This window comes from Chiloscyllium plagiosum, chromosome 1 (assembly GCF_004010195.1).
Source record: "Chiloscyllium plagiosum isolate BGI_BamShark_2017 chromosome 1, ASM401019v2, whole genome shotgun sequence".
NCBI classification, from domain to species: Eukaryota; Metazoa; Chordata; class Chondrichthyes; order Orectolobiformes; family Hemiscylliidae; genus Chiloscyllium; species Chiloscyllium plagiosum.
Genome location: NC_057710.1, coordinates 69519715 through 69537738, shown reverse-complemented (window position 1 = coordinate 69537738; position 18024 = coordinate 69519715). Strand labels below are relative to the sequence as shown.

At 40.2% G+C, this 18024-nt stretch overlaps 1 protein-coding gene across 2 annotated transcripts in view; it reads left to right on the top strand.

Annotated features, from left to right (window-relative positions):
• The first annotated feature begins 2635 nt into the window (after window positions 1-2635).
• Window positions 2636-18024, top strand: part of LOC122549302 (interleukin-6 receptor subunit beta-like) — a 70319-nt gene continuing 54930 nt past the window's right edge. The window contains exons 1-2 of one of the 2 annotated variants that reach the window (XM_043688870.1): window positions 2636-2688; window positions 2868-2924. In XM_043688870.1, the coding sequence (XP_043544805.1) occupies window positions 2673-2688; window positions 2868-2924 (73 nt within the window). In that variant the 5' untranslated portion in view covers window positions 2636-2672. Of the gene's footprint in view, window positions 2689-2867; window positions 2925-16211; window positions 16296-18024 lie in introns of those variants that run through there. The other variant, XM_043688881.1, reaches the window with a different exon arrangement.

The following is an 18024-nucleotide window of genomic DNA, read 5'->3' as shown; positions in this document are numbered from 1 at the left end:
TTTCCTTTTTACACCAAAATGTTGCACCATTTTTAGAAGAAGACCTAGGAATCCTCTTAGAAGAGGTGGTATGCAAAAGGAATAGTCACTTGAGCATGTAGTTAGAGCGCAGTTAGGAGCCAACTCGTACTTAGGCAATGCCTTCACTTCAATGGAAATACAAACTTCAGCCATGGGCTCAGTTCAGGGCAGTTTGGAACACAAAGGATTGAAATTTTGAGACTTTGGCTACTCTTATGCCTCACACTTGGACAGATTTAGTTGGTTGCCATTATAGAGTCATAGTCATAGAGATGTACAGGATAGAGATGTATAACTTCTCCAAGCCCATCAGATATCCTCACCGAATCTAGTCCCATTTTCCAGCACTTGGTCCATATCCCTCTAAACCCTTCTCATTTATATACCCATCTAGATGCCTCTTAAATGTTGTAATTGTACCAACCTCAGCCACTTCCTCTGGCAGTTCATTGCATACACTCACCACCTCTGCCTGAAAAGGTTGTCTCTCAGGTCCCTTTTATATATTTCCCCTCTCACTTTAAGCCAACGCCCTCTAGTTTTGGATTCTCTACCCTGGGGAAAAGACCTTGGCTATTCACCCTGTTCATGCCTCTCATGATTTTATAAGGTCACCCCCTCAGCCTCCAATGCTCCAGGGAAAACAGCCCCAGCCTATTCAGCCTCTCCCTTAGCTCAAACCGTCCAACCCTGGCAATATCCTTGTAAATCTTTTTGAACTTTTTCAAGTTTCACAACATCCTTCCTAAAGCAGGGAGGCCAGAATTGCATGTGGTATTCTAAAAATGGCCTCACATTGCCTTGTACAATGACCTCCCAACTCCTGTACTCATTGCACTCCAATAAAGGCAAGTGTACTGAACATCTTCTTCCCTACCCTATCTACCTGCGACTCCACTTTCAAGGAACTATGAACTGGCACCCCAAGGTCTCTTTGTTGGGCAACTCTCCCCAGGATCTTACCATTAAGTGTATAAGTCCTGCCCTGATTTGCCTTTCCAAAACGCAACATCTCACATTTATCTAAACTCCATCTGTTACTTTTCAGCCCATCGGCCCATCTGATCAAGATCCTGTTTTACTCTGAGATATCCTTCTACACTGTTCACTACACCACCAATTTTAGTGTCATCTGCAAACTCACTAAACATACCTCCTATATTCACATTCAAATTATTTATATACATGACAAAAAGCAGTGGACCCAGCACCAATTCTTGTGTCACACTGCCGGTTACAGGTCTCCAGTCTGAAAAGCAAACCTTCACTACCACTCTCTACCTCCTACCTTCAAGCCAACTTTGTATCCAAATGGCAAGCTCTCCCTGGACTCCATGTGATCTAACCTTGCTAATCAGTCTACCATGTGGAGCCATGTTGAACACTTTGCTGAAGTCCATATAAGCAATGTCCATCACTCTCCCTTAATCAATCTTCTTTGCCATTTCTTCAAAAGATACTAACTATCCAACTGACCAGTGGGGCTGCAGCTCCAGAGTCACTGAAATGGTAACAGCTTGTGGTCTTGTGTTTGATACATCCCACTCTGAGAACAGCAGTTTGTATCAAACCTCTGGCTGGCCCTATCAGCCTTGGTGGGCAGGATCAGGATGCCCAAGGCATCAGTCTAGCCATACAGCAGCCCCCCAAAACCACCTTTGTCCAAGACTTCAGCAGAAGAGAGAATATATTAAGGTGTAAAATTGGCCATGCCCGAGAAGGGGAACGGCAAACGTATGAATATGTGTAAATGAATGCCCTCAATGTTCGAGAGCTAGTGTTTGTCTTGCTGAGTCATATTATTATTATTTATTAGTTATTATTTATTTATTTATTTAGTTGGGTTTTTTTGTATATAGAAAGATTTAAACATTTGTACGAGTGCAGTTTTTTGTTCTTTCTTTGTACTGTTTTGAATTGTATTGCTTTGTATTTGTTGCAATATCAAAAAGTCTATTTTTAAATGAAAATATGTTTAATAAAAACATTTGCCATGCATTTACTGAGCCATTTTGGATTCTCTGTTGCCCTTTATTGTACTATCACCAAAAACTAATTTCACACTTTAATTACAAGTGTAAAATATGTACTGCATTGGAAGGTCCTTCCGAGAAATTATTTCTGTACTCTTAAAGTATTTTGTTTTTGTTATTGCACTTTTCCTCCCTAAATATTCAACAATGGTTACCTTTGCACAAGATACACTATAGCTGCCGAAGTGAAAATGAAACATGTTGTGCAATTTAATGACTGAGGAGAAAGTGAGGACTGCAGATGCTGGAGATCAGAGCTGAAAATGTGTTGCTGGAAAAGCGCAGCAGGTCAGGCAGCATCCAGGGAACAGGAGAATCGACGAATCGTCGATTCTCCTGTTCCCTAGATGCTGCCTGACCTGCTGCGCTTTTCCAGCAACACATTTTCAATTTAATGACTGAGCAGAGTTTTGAAATGTCTCAGTCATATCACCTGAATTACCATCACTGATAGAATAACGCTTGCTTAGATTTAAGCAGGTATAGACATGAAATAGCAAAGTAATATGCAAAATGCCTGAAGCAGAATAAAGCCTTTCAATCTTAATCACAAGCATGGAAGCTACATTTTGTTTCAAACTTCTCTGCTGCTTTCCATTTCAAAAAGCAAACTTGGCAATGACTAAATACCAAGGTCGAGATTTTATGACTGGATTCTGTTAGTTGCATCTAAAATAAAACAAAGAATTGTAGATGTTGGGTTCTTCGAGTTCTGGTGAAGACTCACTGGACTCGAAACTTTAACTCTGCTTTCTCCCCAAAGTTGCTGCCAGACTTACTGAATTTCACCAATAATTTCTGTTTCTGTTACAGGAAATCCTCTGTATCTGCAAAATCACAAGTTGCAAATTCGCCCATCCATGTCAAAAAGTAAGTAACAACAAAAATCAATACCCACAATTTTCAATCTTTTTTTTAACAATGCCCACATTCTCAAATTTCATCTTTTGCACGGGGTTCCAGGAATGGAACCCACGTGGATACGGATGAATGACAGCAATTGCATATTCAGGCATGTTTCTCCCAGCTTAATATTGAAAGCATAGGCTGCCACTGGCTGTTGTAAGTACATGTAGGTGATTTCCTTACAGCTAACTATTAAAATAAATTAGTATACATCATCCCAAAATATGGTACAAGTTAACGTGACTGGTATAGCTGTTGGAACACTGTTACAGTCATGTCTGTAAAGTCTGAAGGCAACATGAAATAACATGTATAACCATAATAACTGTCACAAAATGAATTCTGGAAAGTTAGCTGACTTCTTTTGTACTTTCTAGATGCAGAGCCAATGGCAAAATCTTCCAAGAGCAGCAATCACCATCACTGCTCTCACATACACGCTTTTACCCTCCTTCTGTCCTCTGAATTTCGGGTCCAACATTTGATGCTGAGGGCCTCAGAAAGGCAGAGTGTATCTTTAATCCAACTGAATCCTCCCACCGGAGGACATTTGAAAAGCCTCCTTCTTAAAGCAGCCATATTGTGATAAAATGTACTAATTTCCTAACCTACTGAGACATCAAGCAATTTTTTAATGTGTTAGTGACTAAGTTTGAGATCAATTAAGTGAGCATGGGGATAGGCAAGAAAGTAGAGTTGAGAATTATCTGACCAGCCATGATTTCATTGAACGACGGCATGGACACAGTGGGTCAAATGGTCTTTTTCTGCTCCTATGTCTTACCGTTTAATGGGATGTTTGTTGTAGTAGAGAAAGGAGAGACTGGTAAGGTGGGTTGAGTGGCAAAAGGGTAAGATGGCAAGATGAGCAGGGCGGAAAAGGTGGCAGAGTGGGTGCACAGATAGGTAGCTCGACGTCCAGTCAGATTGGATTAGGAGATGTTAGGGGGTCAGGGAGTTGATGGGCCTGGAGTGATTGTGGTGTCAGTGTGAGTGATGTGGATGCTGGTCAGTTTTATTGGTGAGGAGTTAAAGCTAGTTTCCTAGCTATCAATTCGGGTAAACAATACAAAATCACCTGAAGTCGCTACCTTAGATTTGGGAACTTTGTGGTAGAGTTCCACACATTGGGAACTTGCCCATCAAAAGTTCAAACTTTCCAAATAATCACCTCATAATTTGTTGGTTGGGTCTTCGGAGAGAACCTGCGTGCATCTTTCAGGGAATGTCTTGACTCTGACCAACCAGAGGCTGGAAGATGTGGGGCAAAGTGTCTGAGAAATTAAGAAAATACTAATAGATTTTCCAGAAGTTAATTGACTGGTTCTCATTATTTCAGTGGAAGTAGTTTAAAGGACAATGTTGGCTGCCTGCCTTTTAAGATGGATTTTTAATCAAAGACATTCAGTGAGATGATCATAGCTGTGATGTTACAAAAACAGAAATTGCTGGCAAATCTCAGCAGGTTGGCAGCATATGTGGAGAGAGAAACAGAGTTAATGTTTCAACTCTAGTGACCCTCCTTCATAACGTATAATGTTGCTGGCCTCTCAGTTGTGCCACCATAATTTTCAATTACATTGCCTCCAATCCATTGTGTGGGGAAGAGAATTAGTTGGAATTTTGTCACCAATCCTTCTTCGTACTTTGGTTTTAGGACTTTCTACTCGTTAGTGGTGAAGGATGAGCCATGAATAAGCACTGCAGAAGCGGAACTTATCTTAGATCACAAGATAAAGTTTATTACAACTTAGTGGATAGAAACACTATTCAGACAGTAATTTGAAGAGTAGAAGACTTGACCATCTCTTAACTACAACTACCAGAACTCTTCTAGACCCCTTAAGACTACCTGAGTGGCTGAGCTATATATCAGAGAGGCAGAGATTCAGTTTAACTCCCAGATTAATGCTTTTCACAACTACTACTTTATGCAACACCACATAGAGATGTAAGGCTGAGGTGGATTAACGTTCTTCCATTAGATCCCAGTGTCAGATGATCTGATACACTGATAAAGCCATCTAATTACTGCTCACCATCCTTCCCCTCCAATTATTTCATTCCGCTCAATAACTTACTTGGATTAATCTCTGTCCACTTCCTCCCAAATCATTGATATAATTCATGAGTAACAGAGATGAGTGCCTCTCCCATTTCTATATTTAGCTGCTGGTGTCTGATGGAGATTGTGAGAAAAACAAATAAAATTTGTTGCATTGCCCAGGATGTTGGTGCCAGATTTGTCCTGGTCTTCTATAAGATTGAATGAAACTGTCCAAAAGTAATCACAAACACTTACTAAGGTAACAGTATTTGGTGGTTTCTTTTTCAACCTGCTGGTTAATCAGAATGGCATTGACACCACTGCCATCCAGCAGTGCCCCAACTTGATTCTGATCAGATCGAGGCTAAAGATGGTTTGTTACTTGTTGGCTCCGCTGTTTTACTGATCCAGAGCACAGACTGTTCTGCTACCAGTATCTTCTGTCAGGGTAAGGAACTGCTCCATCTTGCATAAGAGAGGGAAGCTAATTGCTTATCTAAACTCTTATTTTAAACAAGATTTAGTTCGATGAAGATAAGCAATGAAGTACAAGTTACACTGATATGATAGATCTTGTTATAGAGACTAAAGTGCTCTTCCACCAAGTGTGTATAGGGGCTGTTGTTTAAAGAACTCCTCAGTACTAATTCTTTTAGACCCTTATAGAATATTATATCTCCCACAACACACTGGAAGTCTTAGTGTTTTCTTACCTTGAGACTTAACGTCTCCAGTGTTCTCTTTACTAGCCTTTGTAACTACTTAACACAGGTGTAAACCTCACAAAACTCCATCTCCCACATTCATTTCTAAATCCCAATCACCCAGCTTTCCAATCACCAATGGCTTCCCATCTTTCATCTTTTGAATTAAAAATTCTTATTTTTATTCACAAATTTCTGCATATCCACACTTTTCTAACTTCTGCAGCCCTCAATCCGAGATCTTCAATCTTCCAAGCCCCCTATGTATCTCACCTCCTTCCACTCCAACATTAGCAGCATCCCATCTAGCAGTCTCAGCCTACTTTCTGGAGCTCCAGTTAACCCGATAATGCAACTTTTAAAAAAAAGTTTTGTCATTTACACATGAATGAAGTGAAACTATCATGGTATTCGAACAGATGAAAGACTCAACAAACAATCAAGGTATTTTCCAATGTATAATTTCAGTTACATCACACTGTAAACTTTTGCTATAAATTCTGTGCCTTACAATTGTGTCCTCCACAACCACCTGATGAAGGAGCGGCGCTCCGAAAGCTAGTGCTTCCAATTAAACCTGTTGGACTATAACCTGGTGTTGTGTGATTTTTAACTTTGTACACCCCAGTCCAACACCGGCATCTCCAAGTCATAGCTTTGACCCAACTGCCTTACTGCAAGATTTCAGAAAACTTCTTCAAATTTATCTCTCTGACCCTGTTTCCAGTTACAAAACTCTCCTGTCAGTGCTCACAGCACATTTCACTTCAGTGAACGGCCTTGGGCCATTTACATGACTTAAGGCTGAATTGTTGTAGAGCTGAAAATGTGTTGCTGGAAAAGCGCAGCAGGTCAGGCAGCATCCAGGGAACAGGAGAATCGATGTTTCGGGCAGAAGGGCTTATGCTCGAAACGACAATTCTCCTGTTCCCTGGATGCTGCCTGACCTGCTGCGCTTTTCCAGCAACACATTTTCAGCTCTGATCTCCAGCATCTGCAGACCTCACTTTCTCCTGAATTGTTGTAGACACATACACTATTTTGCTTGGTTTTTCAGCTTCCAATTCAACTACTAAGGGAAAACATTTCCATACCAACATGAAATAAAGAAACAAAATCTTGTGGATTTTGCTAATGAAACCACAGTTTTTTATTCCTTACCTCAGTTATTTATAATTTTTGCAGTAGTTATAAATAATCTGACAGAATTTTACATGCCTGCTTTTTCTTGGCTCAGACTTAAGTTGAAGTTATATTGGGACAGATTGAATCTGTTGATGCTGCAAAGGCTAGACCTTCAATGGAGTATTCTTCTGGCTTTTGTTTGCTGGAAAATCTTGAACATATACAATCAGATGCTGTTGTAATGTTTACGGTAAGTGGAAAAGAATGTCAATCTAGACATTCATGTGTTGTGGCCTAATTTACTGGAACTGAAAGACATTTTAACAAAATTACTTAATGGCAGTTTGGCAGAGGGCAACATAAACATTTTGTAACCTTCTCCTGCTACACGTGTTATCAGTAACCAGAATCTAGACATAAATTTCCATAGATTCCATTAAAACTGCTTACTCCTAATGTTCAATGCTACATACGCTGTTGGGTTTGTTTCCAAGCTAAACAAATGATTAAGATTCTAGGTTTATTCCTATTCTAATCTCAGATACCTGGTTTCAAGATAGCCAGTAGTTTGGATATTGTAATTTATCCGAGGCTCCCTGAATAAACAATGGAAATTATCTAGGTGTTTTTCACCTAAAGAAGGAACAGCGCTCTGAAAGCTTATGATTTCAGATAAACCTACTGTACTATAACCTGGTGTCATGTGACTTCTAACCTTATAAAATCACAGAACAGTTTCAGGCCAGAAGGAGGCCATTTGTCCCATGTCTGTGCTACTCAATGAGCTCCACTTCCTGACTTTTCTCAATAGCTCTTCAATTATTTTCTTTTCAGGTAATTATCCAGATCTCTCTTGCAAGCCAACTGAACCTGCCTCCACCATACTCTGAGGTAGTGCATTCTATATCCTATGAACTGCACAAAATGTTTTCTCATCTTGTCATTGTCGTTTCTTTTCAGTCCTCTCAATCTTGACCCTGCTACCAATGACAGCAGTTTCCCCTTATCTACTTTGAGCAGACTTCCCATATTTGAATACCTCTATCAAATTCATTCTTCATATTTTCTTCACTGAAGAGAACAATGTTAGCTTTACCCATCTATTGCGTGTCCTTGATAGGTATGTCAGACAAGGAGGAAGTGATAAGGCAAGGGAACAGTGGTTTACTACAGAAATTGCATCTCTTGTTAAGCAGAAGAAGGAGGCTTATGTGTTGATGAGGCAAAATGGTTCAGATGAGGCAATGGAGAGTTACAGATCAGCTAGGAAGGATTTAAAGAGAGAGTTAAGAAGAGCAAAGAGAGGACACGTGCAGTCTTTAGCAAATAGAATAAAGGAGAACCCTAAAGCTTTCTCTAGGTAGGTGAGGAATAAAAGGATGACTAGGGTAGGAATAGGGCCAGTCAAAGACAGAAGTGGGAAGATGAGTGTGGACCCTGTGGAGATCGGAGAGGTACTAAATGAACATTTCTCATCGGTTTTCACTCAGGAAAGGGTGAATATTGTAGAGGAGAAGAATGAGGTATGAGATATTAGACTAGAAAGGATCGAGGTTAGTTCCGAACAGGTGTCATCAATTCTAGAAGGAGTGAAAGTAGACAAGTCCCCTGGGCTGGATGGGATTTATCCGAGGATTCTCTAGGAAGCTAGGGAGGAGATAGCAGAGCCTTTGGCTTTGATATTTGAGTTGTCGTTGTCTACAGGTTAAGTACCAGAGGACTGGAGGATTGCAAATGTTGTGCCCTTGTTAAAGAAAGGCAGTAGAAATGACCCAGGTAATTATAGACCAGTGAGCCTTACTTCTGTTGTAGGAAAGGATTATAAAAGATAGGATTTATCATCATCTAGCAAGCAACAATTTGATTTTAGATCATCAACATGGTTTCGTCAAGGGCAGGTCGTGTCTCACAAACCTCATTAAGTTTTTTGAGAAGGTGACCAAGCATGTAGATGAGGGTAGGGCAGTTGACGTGGTATACATGGACTTCAGTAAAGCCTTTGATAAGGTTCCACATGGTAGGCTGTTGGAGAAAATGCAGAGGCATGGATTGAGGGTGATTTAGCAGTTTGGTCGTGTCTCACAAACCTCATTAAGTTTTTTGAGAAGGTGACCAAGCATGTAGATGAAGGTAGGGCAGTTGACGTGGTATACATGGACTTCAGTAAAGCCTTTGATAAGGTTCCACATGGTCGGCTGTTGGAGAAAATAAATGCAGAGTGGATTGAGGGTGATTTAGCAGTTTGGATTAGAAACTGGCTTTCTGAAAGAAGGCAGCAAGTGGTGATTGATGGAAAATATTCAGCCTGGAGTCCGGTTACTAATGGTGTGCCACAAAGATCTGATTTGGGACCACTGCTGTTTGTCATTTTTATAAATGACTTAGACGCAGGCATAGGTGGATGGATTAGTAAATTTGCAAATGACACTAAAGTCGGTGGAGTAGTGGACAGTTTGGAAGAATGTTACAGGTTGCAGGGGGACTTGGATAAACTGCAGAATTGGGCTGAGAGATGGCAAACGGAGTTCAATCCAGCTAAATGTGAGGTGATGCACTTTGGGAAGAATAAGAGGAAGGCAGAGTACTGGGTCAATGGAAAAATTCTTGGTAGTGTGGATGTGCAGAGGGATCTTGGAGTCCATGTACATAGATCCCTGAAAGTTGCCACCCGGGTTGATAGTGCTGTTAAGAAGGCATACGGTGTGTTAGGTTTTATTGGTAGAGGGATTGGGTTCCAGAGCCACAATATCATGCTGCAACTGTACAAAACGCTAGTGCGGCCACACTTGGAATATTGTGTACAGTTCTGGTCGCCATATTTCAGGAAGGATGTGGAAACATTGGAAAAGGTGCAGAGAAGATTTACCAAGATGTTGCCTGGTCTGGAGGGAAGGTCTTACGAGGAAAGGCTGAGAGGCTTAGGTCTGTTCTCATTGGAAAGAAGAAGTCTACGCGGGGATTTGATAGAGACATACAAAATGATCAGAGGATTAGATAGGGTAGACAGTGAAAGTCTTTTTCCCAGGATGATGACGTCAGCTTGTATGAGGGGGCGTAACTACAAATTGAGTGGTTATAGATTTAAGACAGATGTCAGAGGCACGTTCTTTACTCAGAGAGTGGTAAGGGCTTGAAATGCCCTACCTGCCAATGTAGTTAACTCAGCCACATTAGAGAGATTTAAACAATCCTTGGATAAGCACATGGATGATGATGGGATAACGTAGGGGATGAGCTGAGAATAGTTCACAGGTTGGTGCAACATCGAGGGCCGAAGGGCCTGTTCTGCGCTGTATTGTTCTATGTTCTATGTTCTATTCATGTAACTAGATCTGGGACCATTTTCATAAATCTTTTCTGAATACTCTCTTCAAAACTTCCTACCTTTCGCAAAGCGAGGTGCCTACAATTGTGGATATAATACCCAATTGAATTTGAACCAGAGTTTAATAAAGATTTAGCATTGCGATAGGTGTTGCAAAGTCAAACACTACCTGTATGTGCTTCCCTTACTTGATCTAAGGGCCTAATTGGTTTACAGAGGTGGAGGAAAATAACATAGCAAGGTAGGAGCTTAGAATCTCTTGCCTTAAGCAAGATGTAGCTTGTTGCAAAATAACAATCAAGTACAAATTAAGGAATTGTGACTAAGATTATGCAGAGACCTGTGAACTTCAGTCCACTAGATCCTAAGATGCTCTGTCTTAGCCCACCCAAGCCCTTATACCATCATCACAGAGGGCAGAGTCTTATGTGGTCTTCAAAATTAACTATTTCTGAACGATTAGAAGAAATATATGGGACTTGAAGCATTAGCTTTGTTTCTCTGTGGACAGATGCAGCTAGATCTGTTGAGTTCTTCCAGCACTTCTGATTTATATTATATCATATTCAACATCTTTTCTCCCCCATCATTAACATTTATACATTTATGTATATAATTACATTCATCAATCCCTGAATCTCCGTGAATCTCTGACTTCACAAATTCAGACAGTTTGGATATTTTACACTTCTTTTAGAATGCATTCTTTTTGGACTTGAAAGGTCTTTGGCTTGAGGATCATTGATCTTGATTCTGTTGCTGATCTTCCTTCGTCCCTTGATGTTCAATGGCTTTATAATCACTGAATCCCCAACTATCAACATTCTGCAGGTTACCATGGACCAGAAACTGAATTGAACTCACCATATAAATAATGTGGTAGCTCAGAGGCTAGGAATACTGCAGTGAATAACTCACTTCTCTATTCCCCAAAGCCTGTCCACCGTCTACAGGTCACCAGTCAAGATTGTGACGGAATACTCCTCACTTGTCTGTATGAGTGCAGCTCCAACAGCACTAACGAATCTTGACACCATCCAGGACAAAGCAGCCCACTTGATTGACACCGCATCCACAAACATTCACTCTTTCCACCACTGATTTAGAGCGGCAGCACTGTGTACCCATCCATGAGATGCAAAGCAGAATTTCTCCAGTGCTTTCTGGATAACACCTTCCAAATCCACAATCATTTAGAAGGACAAGGGCAGCAGATACATGAGAGCACTCCACTGAAGATCACTTCCAAGTCACTCACTTTCTTGATTAGGTAATATATCATTCAGTGGTTACTGGGTCATAATTCTGGAAATCTCTCCCTAACAGCATTACAGGTGCAGCTACATCAAGTAGCTTGCAATGGTTCAAGAAAGCCACTTTCACCACCTTCCCAAGGGCAACTGAGAATGGGTAATAAATGCTGGTTCAACCAGTGACATCTATATCCCAGGAATGAATTAACACAAAGATGGCTGCTTGGTTGAAACAAGTATTTTAGTTTTTACATTATCCTGGATTTTGGACCATGTCAATATTTGTATTCTAGGTCTGTGGATGTTGGTCATTCCCCCATCAATGCTTTCTCTCATGAAGTTGTCTGCAGCCCAATCAATCTGTGTTGGCATTTCTTTATTCTTAATCTGTTTATACATGTCTGTTGGATTATGTAAACTCTTCATTTCAACTTGTCCATCTCCATTTGGCCTCTATGGGTATATTATTGTTGAACCCATGTTCACATCCTCAGTTACACTGCTTCAGGATGCTGTTGACATATGTCTGTCACTACTGCTGCTTATTTTCCTTGGGAGGCGATGAATTGAAACATTCCTCTTGATCCTGTGCAGTTTTATCCTCTGACATCAACATTTCTTTAGAATTAGAATTCCTCCAGTGTGGAAACAGGCCCTTTCACCCAACAAGTCCACACCGACCCTCCGAAGAGTATCCACCCCTACCCTATTACTATACATTTCCCCTGACTAATGCAACTAATCTACACATCCCTGAACACTATGGGTGATTTAGCTTGGCCAATTCACCCAACCTGCACAGCTTTGGACTGTGGGAGGAAAGCAGAGCACCCGGATTCCTATTATACATTGTTCTCCAGGCTGTATTAAATGGCTCACCATTTAAGTTAAAGATTAATTATTTTCACCTCATCTCTAACTTCTGTTAAATTTCTGTCATCGGAATGTTCCTCACTGTTGATGGGACACAGTTACAGAGCAGCAAAGAATGAATGGCTACTCATTGAAAGATGTTATTGCCACAGAGCTACCAGTGTAAGAAAAGATACCCAATGGCACTCTATGGGAAATTGTTGATTCAACCAGTTCATGATTGAGGGAACATTTCTGCCGACCTGTGTACTCTCAGACACTCACTCTTGTACTAAGCTTAACAGTAATGAGATCTCCTTTGACATAAGCAGAGTTTTGTCAAAGCAGAGATCCAGGATTTCATCTGTCCCCGGTGCCAGCCATGGGGTTGCCAGGTAGGTTAGAGTAGTCTCAGCCACCTGACGGAATGCCCAGCATTGTAGAAATAAGTTCAATAACCTTCTCCACTCTGACAGTGTAAGTGTCACCAGCTTCTATCCAATGCCTCACACTCACTCTCTCTCTCTGCCACTACCCACTTCCAATTGCCGCTTTCACTCTTGCAATCAGCATATTCTCTCACTCTCACTCTCTCCAACCCACAGCACTACTAACTCTATATGCCCTCTGTGCTGCCCTATCACTCGCTCAAGACATCTTCTCACCCATATAAAAAATAACAGCTGTTATTTTTCATTATCATTGCCCTTAATACCTGGCACTATTTCATTCAAGGAGGGAAAACACCTCAATAGGGCAGGAAAAATCAAGATTCTGCCTTCCATCTCTTATGTGGTGAACATCCAGATTTGAACAGCCCCCAAGAGGCTGACTGAATATGTCCAAGCCACTGGGTTGGTATCAAAGGCAGCTCTTGGCTTATTGAGCCAGGATCTCCTGAGCAAAAATGATCCCCTTGATTTGACTGAGACCTGTTGACAACTATAACAAGCTTATTCCCTTTATGGCTGCATTAAACAGCAACATAGGCCAGCAGTAATATGGACCCAAATCTCTGGCTAAGTGTAAAAATGACAAAGCAAAGTAATGCAGGCAGGGATGCTATGAGCATCCAAATATGGTCAGACTGAGTGAGTAATATGACAGCAAGTGAAGAGCCTGGGGAAACAGCCTGGTCCTATGCAAGAGATGGGTGTATGTTCTTAAGCATAAAGCATCATTGCTGCAACATTACAACGAAAGTTGCCAGTGCAGCACCATAGTGCCTAATTGTCCTGTAATAGATTGGAGATGTGTCATGAAGGTTGTTAGAGGCAAAGCCCATGTCAGATACCAATATCCATGGATGTGAAATGCATGTGGCTGGTGCCCATGGAGTGTGCCCTGAGATGTTGATGCCCAGTACCCAACGTGGAGATCCACCCTGCAAGCACAGTTGAATTCAGTAGGTACCCAACCTGATTTCTATGTCAGACTTTCTGCGTCCAGCTTGTTTGGTGCATTTGATAAGATCAGAAGCTGAATATTAATGAGGTGAGTTGCTGAGGTGTTTAACAAGCAATAATCCCCTTAAATATTTGTGGGTGACACAAAGATTGGGGGAGCTGCACATAGTGAGGAAGATTGTCAGTGGATACAGCAGGATAGAGCTGGATTGTAGATATGGGTGAATAAATGGCAGATGGAGGTTAATCCAGGTAAATGTGAGATGATGCATTTTAGGAGATCTAATGCAGGAGGGAAATATACAGCAAATGGCAGAACCCTTATCTGCATCAACATACAGAAGGATCCAGGTGTATAAGTCCACAGTTCACTGAAAGTAGCATCACAAATGAATAAGGTGGTCAACAAGGTATATGGCATGTTTGCCTTCATCAGTCAGGGAATAGAATATAAAAGCTGGCAAGTCATTTTGCAGCTGTATTGTACTTTAGTGAGGCCATATTTGGAATATTGTGCACAGTTCTGGTCACCACCCTACCAGAAGGATGTGGAAGCTTTATAGAAAGTATAGAAAATATATACCAAGACGTTGCCTGACTTGGAGGGTTTTAGTTATGAGAAGAGATTGGATAAACTCAGGTTGTTTTCACTTGAACCTTGCAGGATAAGGGCTGATAGAAGCTTATAAAATTATGAGAAGCATGGGTACAATCGAGAATCAAAGTCTTTTTTCCCAGGGTAGTAATGTCAATTATTGGGGGCATAGGTTTAAGGTAAAAGGGGATACATGAGGCAAGTTTTTTTACAGAGTGTGGTAAGTTACCAGAATGTGCTGCCAGAGGAGATAGTGGAATGGGGAAACAATAGCAACATTTAAGAGACATTTTGACAGATACATGAATAGGCAGGAAATAGAGGGAAAAGGACAGCACAGATGCAAAAGGTTTTTAGTTTAGAAAGGCATCATGTGTTGGCAGAGTCCTGGTGGGCCGAAGGCCCTGTTCTTGAGCTGTTCTGTTCTTTTTTCTAAATTGTCAACTCACCTCTGCCTCGTGAGAAACTCAAAAATGTAAAATACGGAGCAAGATACTCCAGACATCAAGATCAACCTTGCTGGCCTCCTTGTCTGATTCTGCCACAAATCTTGCTATTGCCCATATCGCTCATGCCCCTATAAAATTCTACCCTGAATTACTTTACATCTGTGTATATGGGTGTGCATGTGAGACTGAATGTGTGTGACATTGTATTTAATTTGGTATAAATCAAGATAAGAAATAAGTTATAAATTCCTAAACTCACTGCTAAGTTATTTAATTGAGACACACACTCAAATTGGTAAGAAAAAGCATACTTTTTCCCAAATGCAATATATTTTTCAAGAGCAGTAAGAAAGCATGGACATTTTTCCCAGGCCCATTTGTAAGTGATGGACTCACTGATAGAACTCACTGTCTTGGGTCATGAATGAATTCTGAACTTTTTGGTTTCTAGTGTGCACTCTTATTATGAAGCAAAGCTCCAAGAAAGAAGGAAGACTGTTGTAAACAAAAAATAACTCTTGCCTGTATAAACCTGACCGTGATGAAATGACAGGATAGATTGTGCCATTTTGATGTAATTTAATACTAGGCTTCCCCTGTAACTAACTTTCTGCATCTGGTCAGGCTTTACTATTTTAAACTTTATGTTAGCATGTGTGTTCATGGTTTAGCTTCCCAGATCAAACTGTAATTTTAAAATAATCTTGCCAGGATTCACTAGAACTTAAACCATGAAGCTAAATAAATCTTACACAGGATCATAAAGATTATGAACAGGAGAACACCATTTGGCCCCTCCCGTCTGGTCTGCCATTTAATAAGATCGTGGGCGATCTGATTGTGGCCTTACCTTCACTTGGCCACCTTCCTCACTTTTAACCCTTGGCTTCCTTTACAATCAATAACCCAGCCTATAGAGCTCTCTGTGAAAGAAAATTGCAAAGATTAACTATTCTCTGCAAGAAGAAATTCCTTGTCATATTTTTAAATAGGATAGAGTATATAATACAAAAACAACAGTGCCCATTCTGTTGTAATTTAGAACATGCTAAATCACATTGATTTGATTTACATTCAGTTTAGCTCACAAAAAATGCTGCATTATGATTCACGAACCACCAACTATTACAATATTAAAAATATTGCATTGCTATCATGTTACAAAAGCACTATATGTTATTAGAAAACCTACACTATGCTTTCTTATGGTATGTTTAATTGTGAGGTACGTGCCCTGACAACTAAAAGGAATTACCAAAAGTGAAACTACAGCAATATTTCTTCCCAGAAATAATGATAACGTATAGCTATTGATGGAAAAAAACACAGCTGTTACTGGAAATAATGAAGCTGCTGCCAGGGCTCCGCCACTTTTTTTTAAAAAGCCTCAATCTCAGCCAGTTATAGGAGGTGCCACTAAACTATAGCTTGTGTTGATTGATAGTTGTACACAGCCTCCTATTGGTTAAACACAGAATTCCCAAATTAGGAACTGGTTGTTTTGGAATAAGCTTTTGAGATCGTTTCATGACTTCTGAAATCCAGCTATTTTTGCAAACCTGACTGACATAAGATAGAGGTTTGTAACTTTTTTTGTCATTTGACTATACAGTATTTCTTTAACTATTAATAATTAACTAGTACTTCTTGTAGCTATAAATTAAGTTTTATACTTTGTTGGAAGTCCAGCATTTTAGTGGACAACTGCCTAATAATATTGGTGATTTTCTCTAAAATATATTGCAACAAAGAATTGAAGTGAAGCCATGTCAACTTGGAAGAATAGATAGGTACTCCTATCTTTGCTACCTGGCTGCTAAGAACTTTTCACTGAAAATTAGACAAATGTCCAGGATTTCATCGATTTTACTTCAGGCCGTCAGGAAGCTGCATCTTATCTGGATAGGATGTTTCAGTACTGTTTTGGCTCTGAAATTATCTTCTTGATCTGGAAAATTGCCAGTACCATTTATCTCGCCTGCCCTTCCTAAATAGTATAACAAAGTTAGAGATGTTATTTTACAGTCATTTTTGGGACATTATTAGACCGTGCTATTAAGGACAGATTAAAACTTAGACAACTATGAACTTCAATTTGGAACAAATAAGTCATAACAAATTAATCTAGTTGGATTATTAAAAAGAATTTAACAATAAAATATAACTAATTAGTTAATCTTATAGATATGAGCTTCCAGAAGCCATGCAATATGTTTCTGCTTCGGAGACTGTTGACAAAAATGAGAGATTGTGGATTTGGAATAAACCTATGAATATGTATATGTGGAATTAGTCTGCAGATAGGAAACCTAGATTTGGAATCATGAATATGTTCTCTAATTGCCAATTTGTTGAATGGTGTCGGTATACAGACCTCGACTTTTCACTTTATCAATAATTGAGTTAGAATAAAGAATGACGAGCTATACAACCAAAATTTGCTGCTAATGCCAAGTTTGGCGTCAGAGTAAATAGTGCAAAAGATACTTCCTAAATGAGGAGAAGCTAGGAACTATGCAGGTTGAGAGAAATTTAAGAGTTAAAGTAGAGAATAAATAAAATTTGCAGACAGCTCCAAAACATTATTAGAATGTTGACCTCTAGCTCAAGTGAGCAAGTATAGAGAGAGTTGGAAAAAATGTCAGTTTCTTAAATCTCCAGATCCCATTTAAGATGGTGCATCCAGTCCTGCTTGCCACAATCTATCGATATTGAACTCAAAAGTAGTCACACCATGGATTCTTCTGAATGTTACATATATCAAAAGAGTTAACTTATGAGAAAATATTGCATAAATTAGGTTTGTAAATCTTTTGAGAAGATAAAGAGATGTAGCAAACTGTAGTGATTGTAAAGAGGTCAGCCAGGTGGACCTCATAGAATATCAGTTCCTTGTTTGGGGCTGTTAATCTGGTCCGATCAGGGTGACCTGGCCAACAGGTATAAACAGGAGTGTGAAGTGAAGGGATAGTTATCATCCTCTAAGGTGCTGGCACACAATGATCCAAGCGAGGTCTGGTACTGACATGCGATGCCTCCCCGTATGGCTTCGGGGAAGTAATAGCTCATAGGTAGCCCAATGCCCAATAGTGTGTGCAATCATGACATGCAGAATGTAAATATGGCCAGAGAGAGAAGGAAGGTAATACTTGGAGTCAGGAAGTTTCATCAATACCTTTACTACTAAGGCCTACTCATAGAAGACAAACAGTGCAGCCCATAGCTTCAGGATGAATTCAGCATGGGCTCTAATGCGAAGTGTGAATAATTGCAAATTGGAGCACCGTCCATGAGGCCAAGTAGCACAT